Below are 20,448 nucleotides of genomic sequence, written 5' to 3' on the forward strand. Positions count from 1 at the left end.
GTTGAGAGACGCAAGACCCAACACTCTGGATGAGCTTAAGGCCGCTATCAAAGCATCCTGGGCCTCCATAACACCTGAGCAGTGCCACAGGCTGATTGCCTCCATGCCACGCCTCATTGAAGCAGTCATTTCTGCAAAAGGATTTCCCGACCAAGTATTTAGTGCAACACTGAACATAATTTTAAGGTTGACTTTTTTGTTTTAAAAACACTTTTCTTTTATTGGTCGGATGAAATATGCTAATTTTTTGAGAAAGGAGTTTTGGGTTTTCATAAGCTGTATGCCAAAATCATCAATATTAAATATTCAGTTGTGTGTAATGAATCTAAAATATATGAAAGTCTAATGTTTATCAGTACATTACAGAAAATAATGAACTTTATCACAATATGCTAATTTTTTGAGAAGGACAAATATATTTCCTGGATACAGAGATGGCGGCATACTCCTGGGTTAGGCTCCGCCCCCTGACCCCATAGGACAGATCTGCTTATAAATTAAAGAACCCCGCCCCCCCCCCGCCATTCTCTTTTTTTCTGTCCTCGGATGGACAGGTTTGCTTTTTTTTTCCCTTTTTCATCGGTTTAAACTGCCACTTTTGTTACCTTGTTTCTTTTAAGGCAGTCTTGGGCGGGTTCAGCCTCTCCCACCCAGCGGCGAGCATTGCGGCCTCTAAAGGGGGCTTAGATATGCAGGGGGACCTCCCTTAGAGCCGCTCCCTGGTGCTGTAAGCAGGCGTTGCAGTCTGCCATAGGGGCTCTTCCGCCCTTGCTCTCCTCCTCTTTCTGCCTCTCGGTTGGGCATGACGTCACGAGTCTCGCGAGACTTCAGCTGCTTTTAGGATTGGGCAGGCACCAAGAGAAACGTCATTCCCGGAAGCAGCCAGAGCGGGTGGCAGCGTGTTAGCTGCGGGACCGCTCGGTAGCATTGCAGCATTAAGGATAACGCTTTCTGAAGGGACCTGGCAGCCTAACGACTTACAGCAGCAAATTATCAAGTCCTAGCCTGGTGTGGAGGTATGAAGCCTAAAAAGGTTTTCTCGTCAGTAAAGGTAATATGCATTATTCTTTGAGGTTTATACCTGTGTATGTTTTCTTTTTAGAATGGAGGATTCTGTGCAGGAGGATTCTGTTGATCAGGAGAGGTATTTGAGTGAGGATATCACTCTTATATTGTTTTTCAGCACCAGGGTGTTCTATGTAGTGTATATTTGTGCACATGGGCTAAAAGAGAGCTATCTCCCTTGCTATACAATGCGGATTTTTAGTGGGAACATATCTTTTTTTTGTCTCCACAGTCCGCAAGCGGGAGGAAGTAGGAGTATGGGGTCTAAAAGTCGCCAATCCTCTGATGTACCTCGCTCTCGCTCAAAGTCGAGAAGAGAAGAGAGAACATCAAGAAAAGATTCTCCAAGGAAGCAGAGCAAGAAGTCTGATAAAAAGAGACAGTCGCCCCAGAGGCGTCAATCTAAGAGACGTTCTCCAAGCAGGAGCAGGTCTCCTAGGAGATATTATTCTGGAAGATATTATGGTTCCCGTAGGAGCCGTTCTCCAAGATATGGGCATTATTCTAGGAGGTCCCGTTCTAGGGAGCGTTCGCCAGATTATAGATCTTATAGATACAGATCAGAGAGGCGTTCTCCTAGCCCTTATTATAGGCATAAGTCTCCATTAGAACAAACCCAAGCTACTAGATATGTGCAGCCTGAAAAGTCTGCTTGTTGGTCATGCGGTCAGCCAGCCATGCCGGATAAAATGGTGTGTGAATCCTGTTTTATGGAGCTAGGGAAAGAGAAGGATTCTGACAATCAACAGATAATGTCTTTTATCCAGCAAGCAGTACAGGATTCATTTAACAAACTGTCCGCCGCTCAGGCAACTTCAGTGACGCAGCAAGCTCAATCTGAGGAAGCTTCTGCCTCGGCAATACCAGCACCATTGGGGTTTGACTTTGCTTTGATCCCAGCGTTTGTGTCAGAGATAAAAGCGGCAATAGGTTGGGAAGAAGACAAAACTGTGCAAGAACCGGATAAGTACTATCCTCACCTGGATAGGCAACCAAATAACTTTCCATTTATGAAGGTAATTAAAGAGATCTTTGCCAAGGAGTGGAATAAGGTGGATCAGAAGCCTTCACTTTCAAATCGTTTTGCGAAGTTATACCCATTAAGTGATGAAGATGCGAAAGTCATGGAGTCTGCACCGGTGGTGGATGCGTCTATCATGAGGTTGGCACGTCATGTAACTCTCCCAATGGACGATGCGGTGTCCTTCAGCAACCCTCTGGACAGAAAGGTGGACACTGATATTAAAAAGGCGTTTCTGGCAGCGGGAGCAGCATGCAGACCGGCGGTAGCCTTGACCTCTCTGGCAAAAGCGGCTAAAGTCTGGATAGAAAATATTGAAGTGGCTCTAAATTCGGGTACAGATAGGCAAGATATAATAAAGGCCTTGGATGAATTAAAATTAACCAGTGACTTTATGGGAGAGGCTGCCATAGATACCATCAGGTCATCAGCTAGAGCAATGCTTCATAACGTAACAGCAAGAAGGGCTCTATGGCTAAAACCATGGTCGGCTGACCAGTCATCTAGAAACAACTGGTGCAAGATTCCTTTTGATGGGAAGCATCTCTTTGGCCCTGAGATGGACAGTGCAATATCAAAGGTGACGGGAGGAAAGTCGGGGTTATTACCCCAGGATAGGAAAACTCGTCCTTTTCGTCAGCAAACATCTAGGAAGCAAGCCTCAACAAGGTTCCAGCAGGCAAAATCGTATAGGCCAGGGAGACAATTTAACAGGAACTGGAAAGGATCACAGTCTTCGTTTCTCAAGTCAGGGAAACCAAAGTCTACTCTCGGCTCAGGGCAGACCCAGAAGCCATTCTGAAGGTACGTCCACCCAGTCACCCCCTGTAGGAGCAAGATTGCACTACTTTTGGAAGAGCTGGGTGGAATTAGTAGACGATCCCTGGGTCCAAAGAACCTTAAGAAAAGGACACTCGTGGAGATTCAAGAAGACTCCTCCACTATCAAGATTTGTACAAACAAGGGTACCAAAGAATGTGCAGAAGCGTCTGGTGTTGAGAGAATATGTCGACTCCCTAGTACAAGTAGAGGCAATACTACCGGTTTCCCGCAAAGACAGGTCAAAAGGAATATACTCTCCCTTATTCCTAGTACCAAAGACGTCAGGGGGTTGGAGGCCGGTCTTAGACCTGAAGTTCCTAAACAAGCATATAAGGATCCGACATTTCAGAATGGAGTCTTTACAAACTATAATAAAGATGGTCAAGATAGGAGATTGGATGTCAACAGTCGATCTCTCGGACGCATACCTACATATACCCATCAGACGCAGTTTCCAGAAATACCTAAGGTTCTCAATCGACGAAAAGCATTGGCAGTTCCAGTGTCTACCATTTGGTCTCTCGACAGCCCCCAGAACCTTTTCAAAGGTACTTCTGCCTGTAATAGCATCTCTAAGACAGAAAGGGCTAAGAATTTTTCATTACTTAGACGACATCCTCCTTGTCAATCAAGATCTTACAGTATTACTGCAGCACCAACAGTTGCTTCTGAAGGAATTGCAGAGGTTGGGTTGGTTGGTGAATTTTCAAAAGAGCCAGCTAACCCCTTCACAGGACATGGTATTCTTGGGAGCCAGGTTCATCACGAAAGAGAACAAGGTGTGCTTACCCACTCAGAAGATCATGATGATTCAGCAAAAGGTGAAGACCGTATTATCACAACGCACCGTTCTAGCCAAACAGTGCCTAAGTCTGCTGGGAACGTTCTCTTCAGTAATCCCAATGGTGAGGTGGGCACATTGGAATCTAAGAGTATTTCAGAATTTTTTCCTCAGGTCATGGAACAAGAGGAATCTGTTACAGAGGCTCATTCTACCAGTGTCAGTAAGAAACTCTCTTTGTTGGTGGACTTGCAAGCACCATCTCCAGTTATGTCACCAAATTCAACAGGAGGAAGCTGTGGTGATCACAACAGACGCGAGTTTAAAAGGTTGGGGGGCACACTGCAAGGAGGTGTGTGTCCAAGAGAAGTGGAGAATTCTTCCTCATCAGGTCCCATCAAACATTCTGGAGATCAGGGCAGCCTTCTTGGCTCTGAGAGCTTTTCGTCACATGATAATAGGCAGATCAGTCCTGCTCCAAATAGACAATACGACAGCTGTCTCCTATGTAAGAAGACAGGGGGGGACAAGGAGCCAATCCATGCTGCAGGAGACTGCACACATCATGAATTGGGCACAAAGCAATCTGTCCAACCTATCAGCAACTTACCTTCCAGGAGCTCAGAATATTCTAGCAGATCAACTCAGCAGACAGTTCTCCAATGCTCACGAGTGGGCCCTGAACCAGACTGTATTTCAGGAAATTGTGCAGAAATGGGGTCTGCCGCAGGTAGATCTCTTTGCGACTTACGAGAACTCGAAGGTGAAGAAATTCTATTCCCGTTATCACCATCCAGCAGCATTAGGGACGGATTGCCTAGCATACCCTTGGACATTCGAACTAGGATACGCCTTCCCTCCATTTCCGATAATCACGAAATTTCTCCAAAAGCTATGGAAAGAGTCATGCATGATCATAGCTATATTGCCTTATTGGCCAAGGAGGCCATGGTTTACACTCCTATGGGAGATGAGTGTGAAGGATCCATGGCAGCTTCCAGTAATGCCGGATCTACTTTACCAAGGGAATCTACTATACCCCAACAGCGGCAACCTCAGTTTGATGGAATGGAAGTTGAGAGGAAAAAATATAGAGACCTGGGGTGTTCAGAGGAAGTGACAGATACTTTGTTAAAGGCAAGGAAATCGTCAACTAATGCCACGTATCACAGAATCTGGGAAAGATTCGCTTCATATGCTATCTCAGAAAACTTCAATATGCTTAATCCAAATGTTCAAAATGTCCTGAACTTCCTTCAAACAGGTGTGGAAAAGCAGTTAAGCCTATCAGCCATTAAGGTGCAGATATCTGCCTTGTCTGCACTGACCAATGAGAGATGGGCCGTTAACCCATTGGTGGTGCAATTCGTTCAGGGAGTGCAAAAGATCAGGCCTCCTCGAAAGCCTTTCTTCCCGCAGTGGGATTTATGTGTTGTCTTGGATGTCCTAAGAAGTCCTCCCTTTCATCCGGTGGAGTCCGCTTCTCTATGGAATATAACTCTGAAAACAATCTTCCTTGTGGCAATAGCCTCTGCAAAAAGAGTTTCAGATTTACAGGCTCTAGGATGCTCCCAGAACCTTCTGCAATTTTATCCAGATAGGCTTGTAATCAGACCAGTACTGCAGCATATTCCGAAAGTAGCATCATCCTTTCATATAAACCAGGAATTGACATTACCTACGTTCCCAGTGGATCATGAGTGTTACCCATTGGATGTGGGAAGGAGTGTGAGGGCTTACTTAGATAAGACAATGCAATTCAGGTCCTCAGATCGTCTATTTGTTAATATACAAGGGCCTAGGAAAGGTTATCCAGTGACATCCAGAACTATTGCTAACTGGCTGGTAAAAGTGATTCAGCAGAGCTACAGAAGTAGGGGCTTAGATGTACCACAGCAGATCCATGCTCATTCAACTAGAGGAATGGCCGCCTCATGGGCATCTTTTTCAAAAGTATCAGTGGAAACCATTTGTAGAGCAGCCAGCTGGTCTTCTTCTCATACTTTCTTAATGTATTATCATGTTGATCCTGCCTCTCTTACGACACTTGAGTTTGGTAAAGCTGTATTGTCTGCAGTGGATAAATAAATTGTTTTTTTGTTTGCATTCCCTCCCTCTTGTGTGATATTTTATGTCCCAGGAGTATGCCGCCATCTCTGTATCCAGGAAACCGGAAAATTGAATACTCACCTTCGGTAATTTTCCTTTCCTGGAACAGAAGATGGCGGCATACGAATCCCTCCCTCCTGTCCATTCGAGGACTGATTTTCACGAGAATGGCGGGGGGGGGGGGGGGGGGCGGGGTTCTTTAATTTATAAGCAGATCTGTCCTATGGGGTCAGGGGGCGGAGCCTAACCCAGGAGTATGCCGCCATCTTCTGTTCCAGGAAAGGAAAATTACCGAAGGTGAGTATTCAATTTTCCGGTATATATATGTAACAAATATTGGGCTCATTCACACCTAGGGCGTTTAGCTGTTTTTTTGATCGCAGTCAATTTAAAAAAAAACACCCTAAAATCGCTAGTGCAATGAGTCCTTATGGGATAGTTCAAATCTGAGCATCTCGTCAGCTTACCGCTCAGCAAAGCACTGCATGGACCACACAATCTTTTTGCAGTGATTGTGTTCACACTTTTAAGAATAAATACATTGGCCTCAATTCACTAAGCTTATCTCCTGTCTTTAATAACGTTTCTAGAATTGTCCACATGGTGATAAGGCATGTAGTATTCAGGAAACATTTTACCTCAGGCAAACCTAAAGTTAACTCTTCTGTCTTTAAGTTAACGCTTCAATCCTTAAAATAACTCCAGAGTTAAAGACAGGCTGTTAATTAACTCCGTGTGAAAATAACTACAGAGGAGGTAAATTAACTACAGTGGAGGTAACTTAAGTAATGAAGAGATAAGATAACTCTCTCACTGTGTGGTGGTAAGTTTTCTCTTGCCTTATCGCCAGCATGATCTTAGTGAATTGAGGCCATTGTATTTATTATTTTCCGAGTCAAATAGTTCCCTTCCTGACTTGCGTCAGGAAGTAAAAAAACAAATCGCTTTGAAAAGCGCTTTACAAAAAATTGTAGCACAAAGCTAAGCACTAGAAAGGGGAAAAAAATCACTCACAAAATCGCAAAATCGCGATTGCGATTTTAGATGTGAACAAAGCCTAAAAGCACATTCCAAACAACCAAAAAAAATGTCCAAATCCATTGTTGTCAAAAAGTAAATCATTTATCCACATTTTGCTATGTATAACACATGACTTCACTTACAGACAAATTTAACTTACAAACAACCTCCTGAAACGGAACCGGTTTATTAAGGTGGCAATACTCTTGACTATATTTTTTTTTATTGATATCCAGCCAATTCGATAATTTGATTTAATCTGCTAGAAATAGGTGCAGCAAACGTTTCCAGATCTACCTACGTATTTCCGGACCAAATTGGTCAATTAGGTTGATCGCAAAGGATGGAAAAATTTGGTTGATCAGTGAAAGATCTGGAGCACGTAGCTAGAGGTGTCCGGTACAACGACCGACTAAACTACTCTCACCTGTCCCTGGTGCAGCTCGGGTCTTTTCTCTCCCAAATGGCTGCTTCTTCCTCAGGGCCAGGACAAGGTCCACAAACAACAGAGGCTGAGCTGCCCAAGTGCGCCAACCCCCGCCCCCCCTTTCCTGAGCCACAGTCAGATAATATCTATAGGATTCAACAGCAGCATGAACATACAGGACTCCTCAACAGTGCCTACTCACTGTTTTAAAGTATGGCTGCAGGCAGAAATTGAGTCCTGACTCCCTGTGGTAGAGCAGCAGGTGCAGAGAGGGACGTTCAGGATAAGGGGGCAGAAATTGTCATCAGCAGCACTAGATTCTGGGCTGAGACAGCCACAAACGCGGCTTAAAGAGACTAACTTAAAAAAAAAAAACCTTTGGGTGAAACTTACCCCGGGATGGGGAATCCTCAGGGTCCCAATGAGGCTTCCCCGACCTCAGTAGACAGCAGGAATCCAGCGCTGGTTCCCCCGAATCCTCCCCCGACAAGCTAAATCTCCTCAGGATCCAGCGCAAGGCACGGTGGCGGCTCTTCCTTTGGGTAAGGCGGAAATAGTCAAACCCGATCATATCCGTTCTACTGCGCAGGCACAAAGGACTCACGCCTGCGCAGTAGAGCGGATCCGAACCGGTTCGGCTATTTCTGACTTAACCCGAACAGAAAGCTACTAGTGCGCCTGCGCAGGATCACGGTAGGTATATATTTACCTCGCCGCACTTCGGGGGACCCGGGCAACTAAACGGAGGGATGGTGAACAGGGGAAGTCTCATCAGGATCCAGGGGCTTCCTCCTCCTGAGGTAAGTATCCCCCAGAGGGTTTTTTTTTCCCTTACAGATTCTCTTTAAAATATATTATAGGAGACAAAAACAAGTTTTGGATACCTGTTTCTTCTTTACATCATCAGACACACTCCTCCACCAAATCCCCCATAACCCCCACCTCCCTCCTTTGCTCACAGCGCCAGACATGGCTGAGCGCTTACTAGTTGTGCAATTGGGAAGCATTAGTGACCATGTATGCCCAATATGCTCCTGCCGAGGGTTGCTACACACAGCCATGCGGAAGTGTATGGAAAGAGGGCGTGCAGAGTGGACCAAAATCGGTGAAGGCTAAGGACAAAAAGGGGCCACAAAGTATCTAATATAAAGAATGTTCACAATTTTCACATTTTCCTTTACAAGCTTTGGAAGATAGCTTCCCCAAGTGACAGAGCCCTCATAAGAACACAGACCTGCTGCTATACTCACAGCAAGTCAGTATACAGACAACAGAGACTCACTGCTGGGGCACATGCGCTGCCTTGTCCCAGCTGCTACTCCTGGGACCTGATCTCATTATGCTGTCCTGCCTGAAAACTGAGAACCAATGTTCTTCAAATGGCTAGTACACACTTGAATGTGCTTTCCCCATGCAAATTAAAACTGACAGCAGTGAAGCACTGGGAGCATTTTATCTATCAATTACATTAGCTTCGGTGATAACACGTGCATGTATTCACACATATAGACAGACATGGTATGCAGAAAACGGATACAGAAAAACGCACAGAAAACAGACAGATGAGTGTGTTCCCAGCCTCAGCTTCTTATTACACTCACTCTGACCTCCTCTGATGAAGCAGAATTGGCTCTGCAGACTCCTCCAGCATCACCACAGTACACAGCACTTGGGGTGGGAGTGGAGGGGGCAGAGTATTGTACACAAGACTTTACAGCACACTGAATAGGGACCGTCTACAAATCTTTGTCTACAAAACTTGGTATGATTCCTTATCAGAGGCTGAGAACAATTGTGCCGAGAGCAGAAAGCTTTTTCTCTCCGCATCCGTAGTTTTTAGTCTCTCAGGACAGGGAAAATATTTTTTTTCCAGGACTGCCAGAAAATTGGCAGCACTGAAGCAACCGCCTGTAGTGTCTGTGGTTTGAAATACCACAGCGCATATCCTAACCTGCACTCAAGAGGCTGGAGCCTCCCCAGCCTCTGTGTCGGCCCGGTCCTGTTCTTCCTGTCTTCACTTCCTTGCCCTGGGCGCCTGTGTGACGTAATACATAGGCCAAATACAAAAGGCCTCTAGTGGTCACAGCACCCCTAGTGTCTTCTCTCTGAATTACATTACACATGCACCTTGGCACTGAAGGAGAAGTCAGAGGGAGGAGCAGAGTCTAGAACCACGTGGCAGACAGGTTGGAGTCTGCTACACTGCAGTGTGTGTGTGTGTGGGGGGGGGGGGGGGGGAGGGGTTGGGGGAGAGGTAAAAGAAGACTGTTCTGTTGGCCATGTCGACAAGTGTATGGTCACTTTACAGAAGAACTGTAGTGAAAAGGGGAAAATACGTTACAAAATGAAAAGTTGAAAAGTAGATCAAGAAATGATCGATATTCGCCATGTAATTTGTTTATGTTGTTTGGCCCCCATTCAGCCTGCATGTAATCATCTTTAGTACTTGGAGACAAGAAAAAAACAGACAGCACCATCTGCCATTACCTATAACCACATCCCTCAACAATGCGATAAACTGAAACTTTTTTTTTAATATATATACATATGCACAGAGGGAGATGCTGATTGCTTGGCAGTTGGAAACAGCCGTTATTTCGAACATGCAACAAGGTTCACAGACCGCAATCTGTTTGGATCTAGATTCTGACATTACATTGTGGGAGGAATTTTACCACAATTTCAGCCATACAGACCCCCCTGATGATCTATTTGAGAAAATGTAAATATTTCTCATGGGAAAGGGGTATCTGCTACTGATTGGGATGAAGTTCAATCCTCAGTTAGGCTTTGTTCACATCTAAAATAGAAATCGCTGACGCAAGCCATTTTCGATTTTGTGCGCGTTTTCTCTCTTCCCGGCGCTTACCTACGCAATTTGATTTTGTGTACCCCGCTTTTCAAATCGCTTTTTTGAGAGCGCTTTATTTTTTCACTTCTTGATGCAAGTCAGGAAGTGAACTCTTTGACCCGGAAATGAATAAATACAATGTATTTATTCATCAAAGCACGGACCCAACCGCCGCACAAAGCAATTTTGTGGGCATTTTGCACTTTTTTTCTATATCTTCCATTGTAGCAAAATCGCTCTAAAAATGGTACAGGCAGCGCTTTGCTGAACGGATCGGAAACGGACCGCTTAGATGTGAACTCTCTTATAGGGAATCATTGCACAAGCATTTTCAGGGCAATTTTGTAAATCGTTGGTGCTTAAAAAACAGTGAAAACAGCCTAGGTGTGAACAAGCCCTTAGGGCCCATTCACACTAGAGCGTTTTGCCGTGATTTCTGCAAAACGCTCGCGCTTTTTTTTTTTTAAAAAGTGCTAGTGTAATAAAACCCTATGGGCCCGTTCTTACTTGGGCGATTTGCGCTAATCGCAAATCGCACAAAAACGCAAAATGCAAACACGTCGTCTGCACCACTTTTAGGCGATTTCCCGGCGATCGCGTTTCAGTGAGGTAGAAGCGCTAAAAAATCGCCGAGGGGTTCAGTGATTTTTCCGCAGTGTTCCGTTTTAAGTAGGGGACTGCCTGTAATACCAATAACAAGCAAATAGTGATAAGTAGTTTCTAATCACAGGCAGATAGTTATTCAGGTAGATTTTAGTGGCAAGCAGTTAATAAGTACAATCTAGTGATAGAAGGTAAGAAGGGCAGTTGCTGGTAACAGCGGTGACATACGAAATGCTAATAATTCTGAGTTGATACAAACTTTGTTGCAAAGTTTACAATGTCATCAATCAAAATCAGCTGCAACCCCATCTGACTGTGGTTGCATCAACTTGTAACTATTAGCTTCAAACTGATCATTCCTCGTAGGAAAACACAACATAAATTAGGACTTCAAGTACGCCCACATAAAATAATTCAACCCAAAACAATGAGCCCGCCCATCATCCAGTCAAATCAACTGGAAACAAATCCTGTATAAGGAATCAATGATAGAAAAGGAACTAAGGTCACCGACCCACAATATATATACCAAAACAAGAACAAGTAGTTCCTCTAATTATTAAAATATTAAAAAAAACAAAAACATTCCACCACTCCAGCAATACCTTAGAAAGAGTCTTTATTATTGTCAACAAGACAAAATTAAAAATAATTAAAATCAAGTCTGTGCCCCCAGGCCCATAAATCTCCTATTTCTCTATTAATAATAGTAACAGGCTCCACCCCTAAATCTCAAAGTCAGCAAAATCAGCAGAGAATACAAGATCTAGTATAAGGTCCACACCAGAATTGAGCAATAGTAAAGAACAGATGCAGTATGGTAAAACATGCAATGAGCAGAGAGCGGCGTGGAGCTTACCAGCTAATGCAGTGTGACAGGCCGAAGGGGTCAGAGGATCCTTCTGGTTACGCCGGATCCCTGAGGTAGCTTCGGCGTAACCGGTAGGATCCTCTGAGCCCCTTTTGGCCTGTCACACTGCATTAGCTGGTAAGCTCCATGCCGCATTAGGTGCCATTAGCTGGTAAGCTCCATGTCACACTGCATTAGCTGGTAAGCTCCATGCCGCTCTCTGCTCATTGCAATGAGCAGAGAGCGGCATGGAGCTTACCAGCTAATGCAGTGTGACAGGCCAAAAGGGGTTCAGAGGATCCTACCGGTTACGCCGAAGCTACCTCAGGAATCCGGCGTAACCAGAAGGATCCTCTGACCCCTTCGGCCTGTCACACTGCATTAGCTGGTAAGCTCCATGCCGCTCTCTGCTCATTGCATCTTTTACCATACTGCATCTGTTCTTTACTATTGCTCAATTCTGGTGTGGATCTTATAGTAGATCTTGTATTCTCTGCACAGTTTTCACATTTCACTGGTTCTCTTTTTCTTGGTTTTGGCTTGTTGTTTTGCACAAGTGTTTTATTGTTAGTCAGACTTGGATTATTCATGCAGGTTTTTCTGATATAGGACTATGTACTTGGTCCCAATTACAGGACCCTTCTCAAATTGGCTGTAATGCACTAGCACCTTCACATTAACTGTAATGCACTAGCACTTTTATATTGTATTTTTGCAAAGTACCTCTTCCATACCAGTATACTATGTATAATTTTTATTTGATGCTATGCATTTAAATGTTATGTTTCTTGACCAGTAGTGTTATTGATGCAGTGCCTCATCATACTATTCTACATTATTTAGCATTTGCGGGTGAGACACATATTGTTGGACCAATACACTGCTGACTTTGAGAATTAGGGGTGGAGCCTGGTACTATTATTAATAGAGAACTAGGGGATTTATGGGCCTGGGGGCACAGCACCCGTAATATCATCATGTAACAGCTTACACCATCAAATAAAATCATGCAGTGTATAGCCTCAAATAAAATCATGTGGTTGCGTTTAACACAAATCACATAATGCAGAAGTGTGCACCCCCAATTAAGCTAATGCAGCAGCATGTACCCACAATTACTCTCCACGAACTCCCATATTCCGCAATGGGCAGCACAGTGGCATAGTGGTTAGTGCTCTTGCCTTGCAGCGCTGGGTCCCCATTTTGAATCCCAGACAGGTCAATATCTGCAACTAGTTTGTATGTTCTCCCCGTGTCTGCGTGGGTTTCCTTCGGGGCACTCTGGTTTCCTCCCACATCCCAAAAACATACAGATAAGTTCATTGGCTTCCCCCTAAATTGGCCCTAGACTATGATACATGCACTACACGATACATACATAGATATGTGACTATTGTAGGGATTAGAGTGTGAGCTCCTCTGGGGGACAATTAGTCACAAGACAATATACTTTGTACAGCGCTGCGTAATATGTCAGTGCTCTATAAATAAACTCCTCCCAAACATACATTTTGTTATGTATATCACCACTACACACCGTCACACATACTTCATTATGCACACTCTATCACCCTCTACCCACAATAATTCACTATGCCTCCATCACCCATTGCATGTGCTCCCCCTACTCAAATATTTCATTAGATATTCTCCTCCCAATCCCCCCACATTTCAGTTAAGTATTCTCTTCCTTCTACCCCATACATTGGAAAAATGTGCCGGTAAATCTGGCTGGCGGACAAACCCACTAGTAAAATATCGGCAATACTGCCAATATTTGTGCTTCGTGCGGCACCTTCTGACCCCAAACTATTAGTAAATCTAGCCCATACTGTGAACCCTAAGCCTAAATTGATCCATCCCTTATTGATGAAAATTTGGTCTTCAGCTGTATCCGGCACCCAAATTTTATGTTGGGCTCCGCTGTAGCCGCAATCAACACTGTGGTCTATTAGAGCGCCCAAATTACCTGCTTTGCTTCCACCCCCATTTTTTATCATCTTCATCAGGTAATATACAGTGTTGCCCATAATTATTCATACCCCTGGCAAATTTTGACTTATTACTTTTATTCACATCAGCAAGTAATTTTTTGACGGGAAATGACATAAGTGTCTCCCAAAAGATAAAAAAAATGATGTACAAAAAGGCATGATTGTGGATTAAAAAAAACATGTCCTCAGCTTTTATTTACATTTGAACAAAAAGTGTCCAGTTCCAAAATTATTCATACCCTTCACAAACTATCAGTCTGTGGGAAAATCCAAAGTTCTATACCATTCCAAATAGTCCAAGCTGTTCTAAAGCATCCTAATTACCCTGATTAATTGGGAACAGCTGGGAACAATTCAACTGGTGAAAAACAGCAGCTCTCTGCAGTTGGTTTGTGGACAGTCATGGCTAAGACAGAGGAGCTCAGTGAGGATCTGCGGATGCACATTGTGGCTGCTCACAAGTCAGGAAAGGGCTACAAGGCCATTTCTAAATGTTTTCCAGTTCCAGTGGCTACAGTGCAAAGTATTATTACAAAATACAAGATGTTCTGCACTGGGGAAAATCTCAGAGGATGTGGTCGGAAGCCAAAAGTGAAACCTGTGCTGGCCAGGAGGATACTGAGAAAGGTGATAAAGAATCCAAGGATCAACACCAAGGCCATCCTGGTAAATCTGGGCTCTACTGGTGGCAATGTCTCAAGGCAGACAATCCAATGGACACTACACACTGCTGGGTTCCACTGATGCAGAACGAGGAAACCACTTCTCCAGATAAGATACACAAAATCTCGCTTGGCCTTTGCAAATGCTCATCTGGACAAAGAAGACTACTGGTCTTCTGTGAAACACAAATTGAATTGCTTGGTCACAATGATGTTTCCTTCATGTGGCATAAAAAAGAAGAAGCCTTTAATCCAAAGAACACCATCCCCACTGTCAAACATGGGGGTAAGAACCTAATGCTTTGGGTTTTGTTTTTTCAGCCAATGGACCAGGGAACCTAATCACAGTAAACAGCACCATGAAAAAAAGAGTAATACATGAGGATTCTCAACGACAACTTAAGGTAGTCTGCAGAGAAACTTGGCCTTGGCCACCAATGGACATTTCAGCATTTCAGCATGACTATGACCCAAAACACACAGCAAAAGTGGTTAAGAAATGGTTAGCAGACAACAACATTAACATTTTGGAGTGGCGCAGTCAGAGTCCTGACTTGAATCCAATTGAGAATATGTGGAGGGAGCTAAAAAAAAAATCAGAGTGACGGCAAGAAGACCCTCTAACCTGAAAGCTTTGGAGCTCATTGCAAAAGATTAATGGGCAAAAATACCCGTGGAGACATGCAAAAAGCTGGTCTGCAATTATAGGAAGTGTTTGATTGCTGTAATAACTAATAAAGGCTTTCCTATTGATTATTGAGAACGGTATGAATAAATTTGGACTGACCAAATTTTGCTCTAATGTAAATTAAAGCGGAGAAATGTTTTTTTCCCTCACAATAATTCATCTTGTACATCATCTTATTATCTTTTGGAAGACAGCTATGTCATTTCCCGTCAAAAAATTACTTGCTGGTTGAATAAAAGTAACTTTAAATCAAAATTTGCCAGTGGTATGAATCATTATGGGCAGCACTGTACCTGACCCTTAGTCAGCATTAAGAATCAAAATCCGCATTTCCCAGCGATGACTGTGGGACAATAGGAATGGAATTCACTACAACAAGGGTTTGCCAGTGGCGAACTTCCATCCCATAATGTCCAGCTTAACCTCTGACCTGAAGTTAGCTGGCCAATAGGGATGAAGTTCACCACAGTGATCGGGTTCGTGAACCCGCTGGTTCATAAATCACAATGGCCAGCTGACTCTAGGTCAGAGGTCATGATGGGCATTATGGGATGGAACTTTGCTGCTGGTGAACCTATACTGCAGTGATTTCCATCCCATCACTGTTGTCTCCTTTTGTGCTTTCCCATCTCATTTGTGTACAAGCCTCGCACGGTGTATGTATGCTGGGGGTCCTCAGATCCTCTCCCCAGCAATACCATGCATACTCTCACAGAAACAAAGCACACATAGCATCCAGTTTTATTGAGAGAGGCTGCCAAATTCACCTGTTTTACCAAAGGGCAGTTATATGCAGCCAAATGTTACTGTGCAGGAAATGTAGTTCAAAACAGTAACCAAACAATTATTGTAAAAAGATCAGAAACAAAGCACAGTACTGTTCTGAGGCATGATTTATGAACATGGAGTAAGGCCTGGGGCACACCAGAGGAGTTTTTCTGAGCGTTTTGAATTTTTTAAACCTCCTGCTAATGTTATCTTATGTGTCTATGCACACTGGAGCGATGAGGTTTTGTAAAAAAAAAAAAACCATAGCATTACATTGGGAAGAGCTTTTGAAACCTCTAGCATTTGGGGAGCTTTTCTGGTGTGTCTCAGCCCTAAATGGTAAACAATCACATAATTATAACCATAAGAAGAAACTGCTTGCTCCTTTGCTCCAGGTGTCTAAAACTTGCAGTGTGTTGCTTATGTAATTCAAAGCCTAGAATGTCACAAAAAGATACAATTGTTTCTGTGCAATTGCACAATCTCCCCAGGGCTGATTTATCAAGATCGGTGCTAAAAAAATGGAGTAAATATATCCAGAGCAAACAGGTTTCAGATGGTAAATTAAACAGAGATGCTCTGAGCAAATACACCAGTTTGTACCAGATTTCTTTCCATCTGAACTTGCATTTTAGCTCTGCTGGTACATAACATACATGGATAATGAATCCACATACAGAACATGCAGCCTATTGAAATAGAAGTATTTTGGTGACAATAGAAAACAGGCAATTCTTGTGTAACCAAATAGGTGACTGCAGAAAGCGTGAGCTCAGCATTGAAATTCTTAGTTGCTCACTTACCATGCTTGTATGTTCATCAGCTTCCATTGGGGCTAGCTGGACTGCAGTTCAGTTCTCTGCAGGACTCAGAGCCCAGTCTGCTGGCCTTCACACCCTGAAAGTCCGGATCAGACCAGCTGTACACGAGACTCCTGTGTTTTAGGTTAATTCAGCTTAAGTTTCACAAAATCGCATTTTTAAGATAGTCTCTTCCTGTGATGCAACTGCTGCAGGCAAAGTTAAATTGTGATCTACTAGGTACAGGTTGTCACATACTAACCAAGCAGGTCTGGGACAGGAATGACAGTTCAGTCGTTATAGTGTTGAGGATTTCTACTTTACTATTTAAAAATTGTGCTTACTGAGTCACAGTGAGTCATTCATATAATTTCCCCTGCCAATGATGTGATCTGCCAAACATCATTTGATTAGCCAATAAACCTAATATACAAGACCGCTTATAAAAAATAGAGCAAAGGAAAGGAGGTTGGGTGCCAGCAGCTGGGTATCAGGTCACTGATGTCATTGTGGAACAAACTCAGAAATAATCTAGTGTATTCCAGACAATACCAATATTGCCGGTGTACCTGTTTTATAATGTAGCCCAATGATGTGCAGTCATTTATGCAAAGTACTTAAATGACTTACTATAACTAAACATTATAAGCATGTTGTTTGCGAGTCTGTATCATCACTTAATGGTGCACTGGGCAGCAAAGGTCCTACATACAAATGCTTTCTTTCACCGTGCATGTGCAGTACATAATTGCTTGGCACTGCTTGGAGGAGCTTTTGGAAGGCCAGAGAGGCCTCCTCAAGAGGACCGGGCATGGGGAATGGGAGGGACCCTAAAGACATTGAGCAACTACAGCAGAAAGGACTCTAGCCCACCATGGACTTCATTCACTATCTATCCGCTTCAGGAGTACTTTGACATACAAAAATTATAGAAACAGCCAAACCTGCTTCATCACCAGAAATTAGAAGCCTAAACTGATCTTGAAGGTATTTTTATTATTTTTTGGGTTTTAGAGGCCTTACCAGCTGCCTCTAGTTGAGACAGGGAAAGGCAACTGGTATCATTTAAAGGCATAAAAACAATTCTTTATTTTTATCTGGTAACCAAGTAAAAAGGATGTTAACCAGGCAATCCAAAAGTTAAAAAATCACTATTATTTTTCTTGTTGATAAATGATCATTCCCCAGTTTACCTGACTTTTATTTGGTACATTTCGGCACAAAGGAATTTGCAGGACATGCTGAGTTGTCTTTTTTGCTTCTTTACTTTCCCCCTTAGACTTCACTAATGCAGCCTGATTGGCTGAAGCCTCTTTCCCTCCTGTTTTCCCCTACCACACCTCTGTTCCTCTCTGATTGGCCAATATTTCTCATGCGGAGATGATGCACTTTCTATGGCAGAGCTGGGTGGAAGTGCCTGAAGACTGGTAGGAGGGCGGGCAATGCACACACAATCAGGCAGAGGAGAGTAAGGGAGTAAATGGCATCAGGATTGGCTTCAAGATAGACACAGTTAAAATGGAGAATCCTAAGAAGGGCTTTTTTTTTTTTACTATAGAAAAATCACTAAAATCAAAACGCGGACAGTGCGATACATATGTTACGTAAGTAGGGCAAGTATTTATCTACTTATGTAAGTTTTTTTTTTTTTTTCTGAGATAGTATGGCTGACAGCTCCTTTTTAGGCTGGGAACAGACTAGGCAGAATCACATATGCGTTTTGCATTATGTGCTATGGAAAACGCATATGTGATTCTACCTAGTGTGTGCCTACCCTTAAAAGGAAATAAATAGCAGCTGTGTTATGCCTTCAGGTTCCCTTTGAACAATACCAGTTGCCTGGAAGTCCTGCTGATATCTTGGTCATCAGAAGTGTCTGAATCACCCACCTGAAACAAGCATGCAGCTAATCTAGTCAGACTTCAGTCAGAAACATCTGATCAGCATGCTTGTTCATTATAGGAAAATATCAGCAGAATTGTTCAAAAGGTAATAAATATGTCAGCCCCCATATTCCTCTCACTTCAGGTGTGCTTTAGGGTCAGGTATAACTTTTGTGAATGTTTTCTGAAGTTTTAGAATTTCTGGAACATTTTTATACATTTATTTAGATCTAGTATTTTACATTTTCTTCTTTTTTTTATTTATTAAGTGAGACCTATACATTGTTTTTTTTGTCTATCTTGCCTTGCTGGTCTCAAACTTGTCTTGAAAGTATAGACATGGTAAATAGCAATCCAAAGCATGTAATAACACCCACCAGAATTGTACAACCAAAGAAATATAATTTTAACTAGACTCCTTTTTCTGTTCTAGGGAATGTTTAATGTTTTTTTCTGTTCTAGGGTAAAGTCTGAATAGAGTGAAGGCGCTCCCTAGGCATTTTGTAAGCATGGGTGTGACACGGCTGTCTCCCTGGGACACAGGAGAGTGATCGCTCTCATAGGTTGAAGCCTATGACAGCTGATCGCCGTGATTGGCTGGGTGGGGGGAGGGAGTGATTGCAGAAAATAAATAAATAAATAGGTAAAACATTTTTTTAAATGTATAAAAAAAAAAAAACATCGGGGGACGGATCAGACCCCACCAACAGAGAGCTCTGTTGGTGGGGAGAAAAGGGGGGAACCACTTGTGTGCTGTTAGCTGCATGTGCTGAGTTGTGTGGGCCTGGAGCGAGGCCTTAAAACTGCAGTGGCCAATTAACAGAAAAATGGCCTGGTCTTTAGGGGGGTTTAACATCGCGGTCCTCAAGTGGATCCTCCTGAACTACTTTGAAACTTCATCTATGTAAGTACAGGATCTAATATCATCGGTGAGAACTATAGCAGTGTTCAGAACTTTTGCACAGGATTGTGGGAAATCATTCTCAGGCTAACACCAGCTACAGGTTAGGCTTTGGGTGTGGTTTAGGTTAATGGTAGGCTTTGGTAGATGTTACAATGTTGTTTGCACAAAGTCATTGAGGCCAGGTCCAATGTACAGACAGGCCTGTGCCAAAAATGGGCAGTAGTGTCATAACTCTAAATAACACGTCATATAGTTGCTCCTAGTAAAACAGAGTAAGAATGGGAATTTGGATTCTTGCCGATGTACATTTATGACCAGTTCTCCTAAAACATGTAACATTTACGTCAATTACTGAAATCTTGCTGCACACAGGTTAAAAGATTAGTTGTTACATTTTATTATGTCCTTTCCGATACTTGGCCAGCCTTGATGACCCACTTTAAACTCTGCTGCGTTCAGATCCCCGGATTATCATCTTAGTGAATCACCACTTTTATGATCAAGCTGTTTCTGCATCCATCACCAGTATGTTTTGCCATTTTTAGATAACATAGGGGTCATGCGCCAGAAGTCAGTGATTCGGGGGTGGCTTTGAGGGACAAGGCAGCGCAGCTAACTATAACTTTCTTTTACAGGAAGGCTACCGCATTTTCATGCAGAGGCTGGATATTCGCTTTAACCACTTATGGTCCAAGACTGTTAACTACATGCCTGCTCTCTCAACCTGCTCACGACCCACTGCAACTAGAAAGCACTCTAGAACAACGCATTGCTGTCTATGAGAACTATCAGAGACTTTGGCCCATATGCAATTCACTTTTTCTCCTGAGTTTTCTCCTAGGAGAGAATTAATAACTTTGTAGCACTTTGCGATGAAATAAGTACCAAAAAGTAGGTGAAAAAGTATGATGAAAATTATTTTTAGTTTTTGTTTGCTTGCTGGTGGTTTAAAAGGCATTTTATTTAGAAGTTGAGAAAATATCACCTGGGAGAAAACGCAGGGGAAAAAGTCAATTGCATATGACCCCTTGTCTTACATATAACCCACTGCTAAGTGCGCTCAATGGAATCACAAATGAAATCTGAAATCAGACAATCAAGAAAAATAAAAATAAATGAAAAATATAAAAATATAAGTAAAGGTGCTTAGTCCCAAGTTTGGGCAAACAATGTGCAGAGAAACGACACTCGCCAAATCTT

The 20,448-nt window shown here is 43.0% G+C and overlaps 1 protein-coding gene across 1 annotated transcript in view; it reads right to left on the bottom strand.

Annotated features, from left to right (window-relative positions):
- The window catches only part of LOC137563207 (transient receptor potential cation channel subfamily M member 7-like), a 267,700-nt gene extending 250,935 nt beyond the window's left edge, over positions 1 to 16,765 (bottom strand). The window contains exon 1 of the mRNA XM_068275389.1: positions 16,465 to 16,765. Coding sequence (XP_068131490.1) covers positions 16,465 to 16,491 — 27 coding nt within the window. The 5' untranslated portion in view covers positions 16,492 to 16,765. The remainder of the gene's footprint in view (positions 1 to 16,464) is intronic.
- Positions 16,766 to 20,448: the final 3,683 nt, after the last annotated feature.

The sequence above is a fragment of the Hyperolius riggenbachi genome, chromosome 3 (genome assembly GCF_040937935.1).
Source record: "Hyperolius riggenbachi isolate aHypRig1 chromosome 3, aHypRig1.pri, whole genome shotgun sequence".
In the NCBI taxonomy this organism is placed as follows: domain Eukaryota; kingdom Metazoa; phylum Chordata; class Amphibia; order Anura; family Hyperoliidae; genus Hyperolius; species Hyperolius riggenbachi.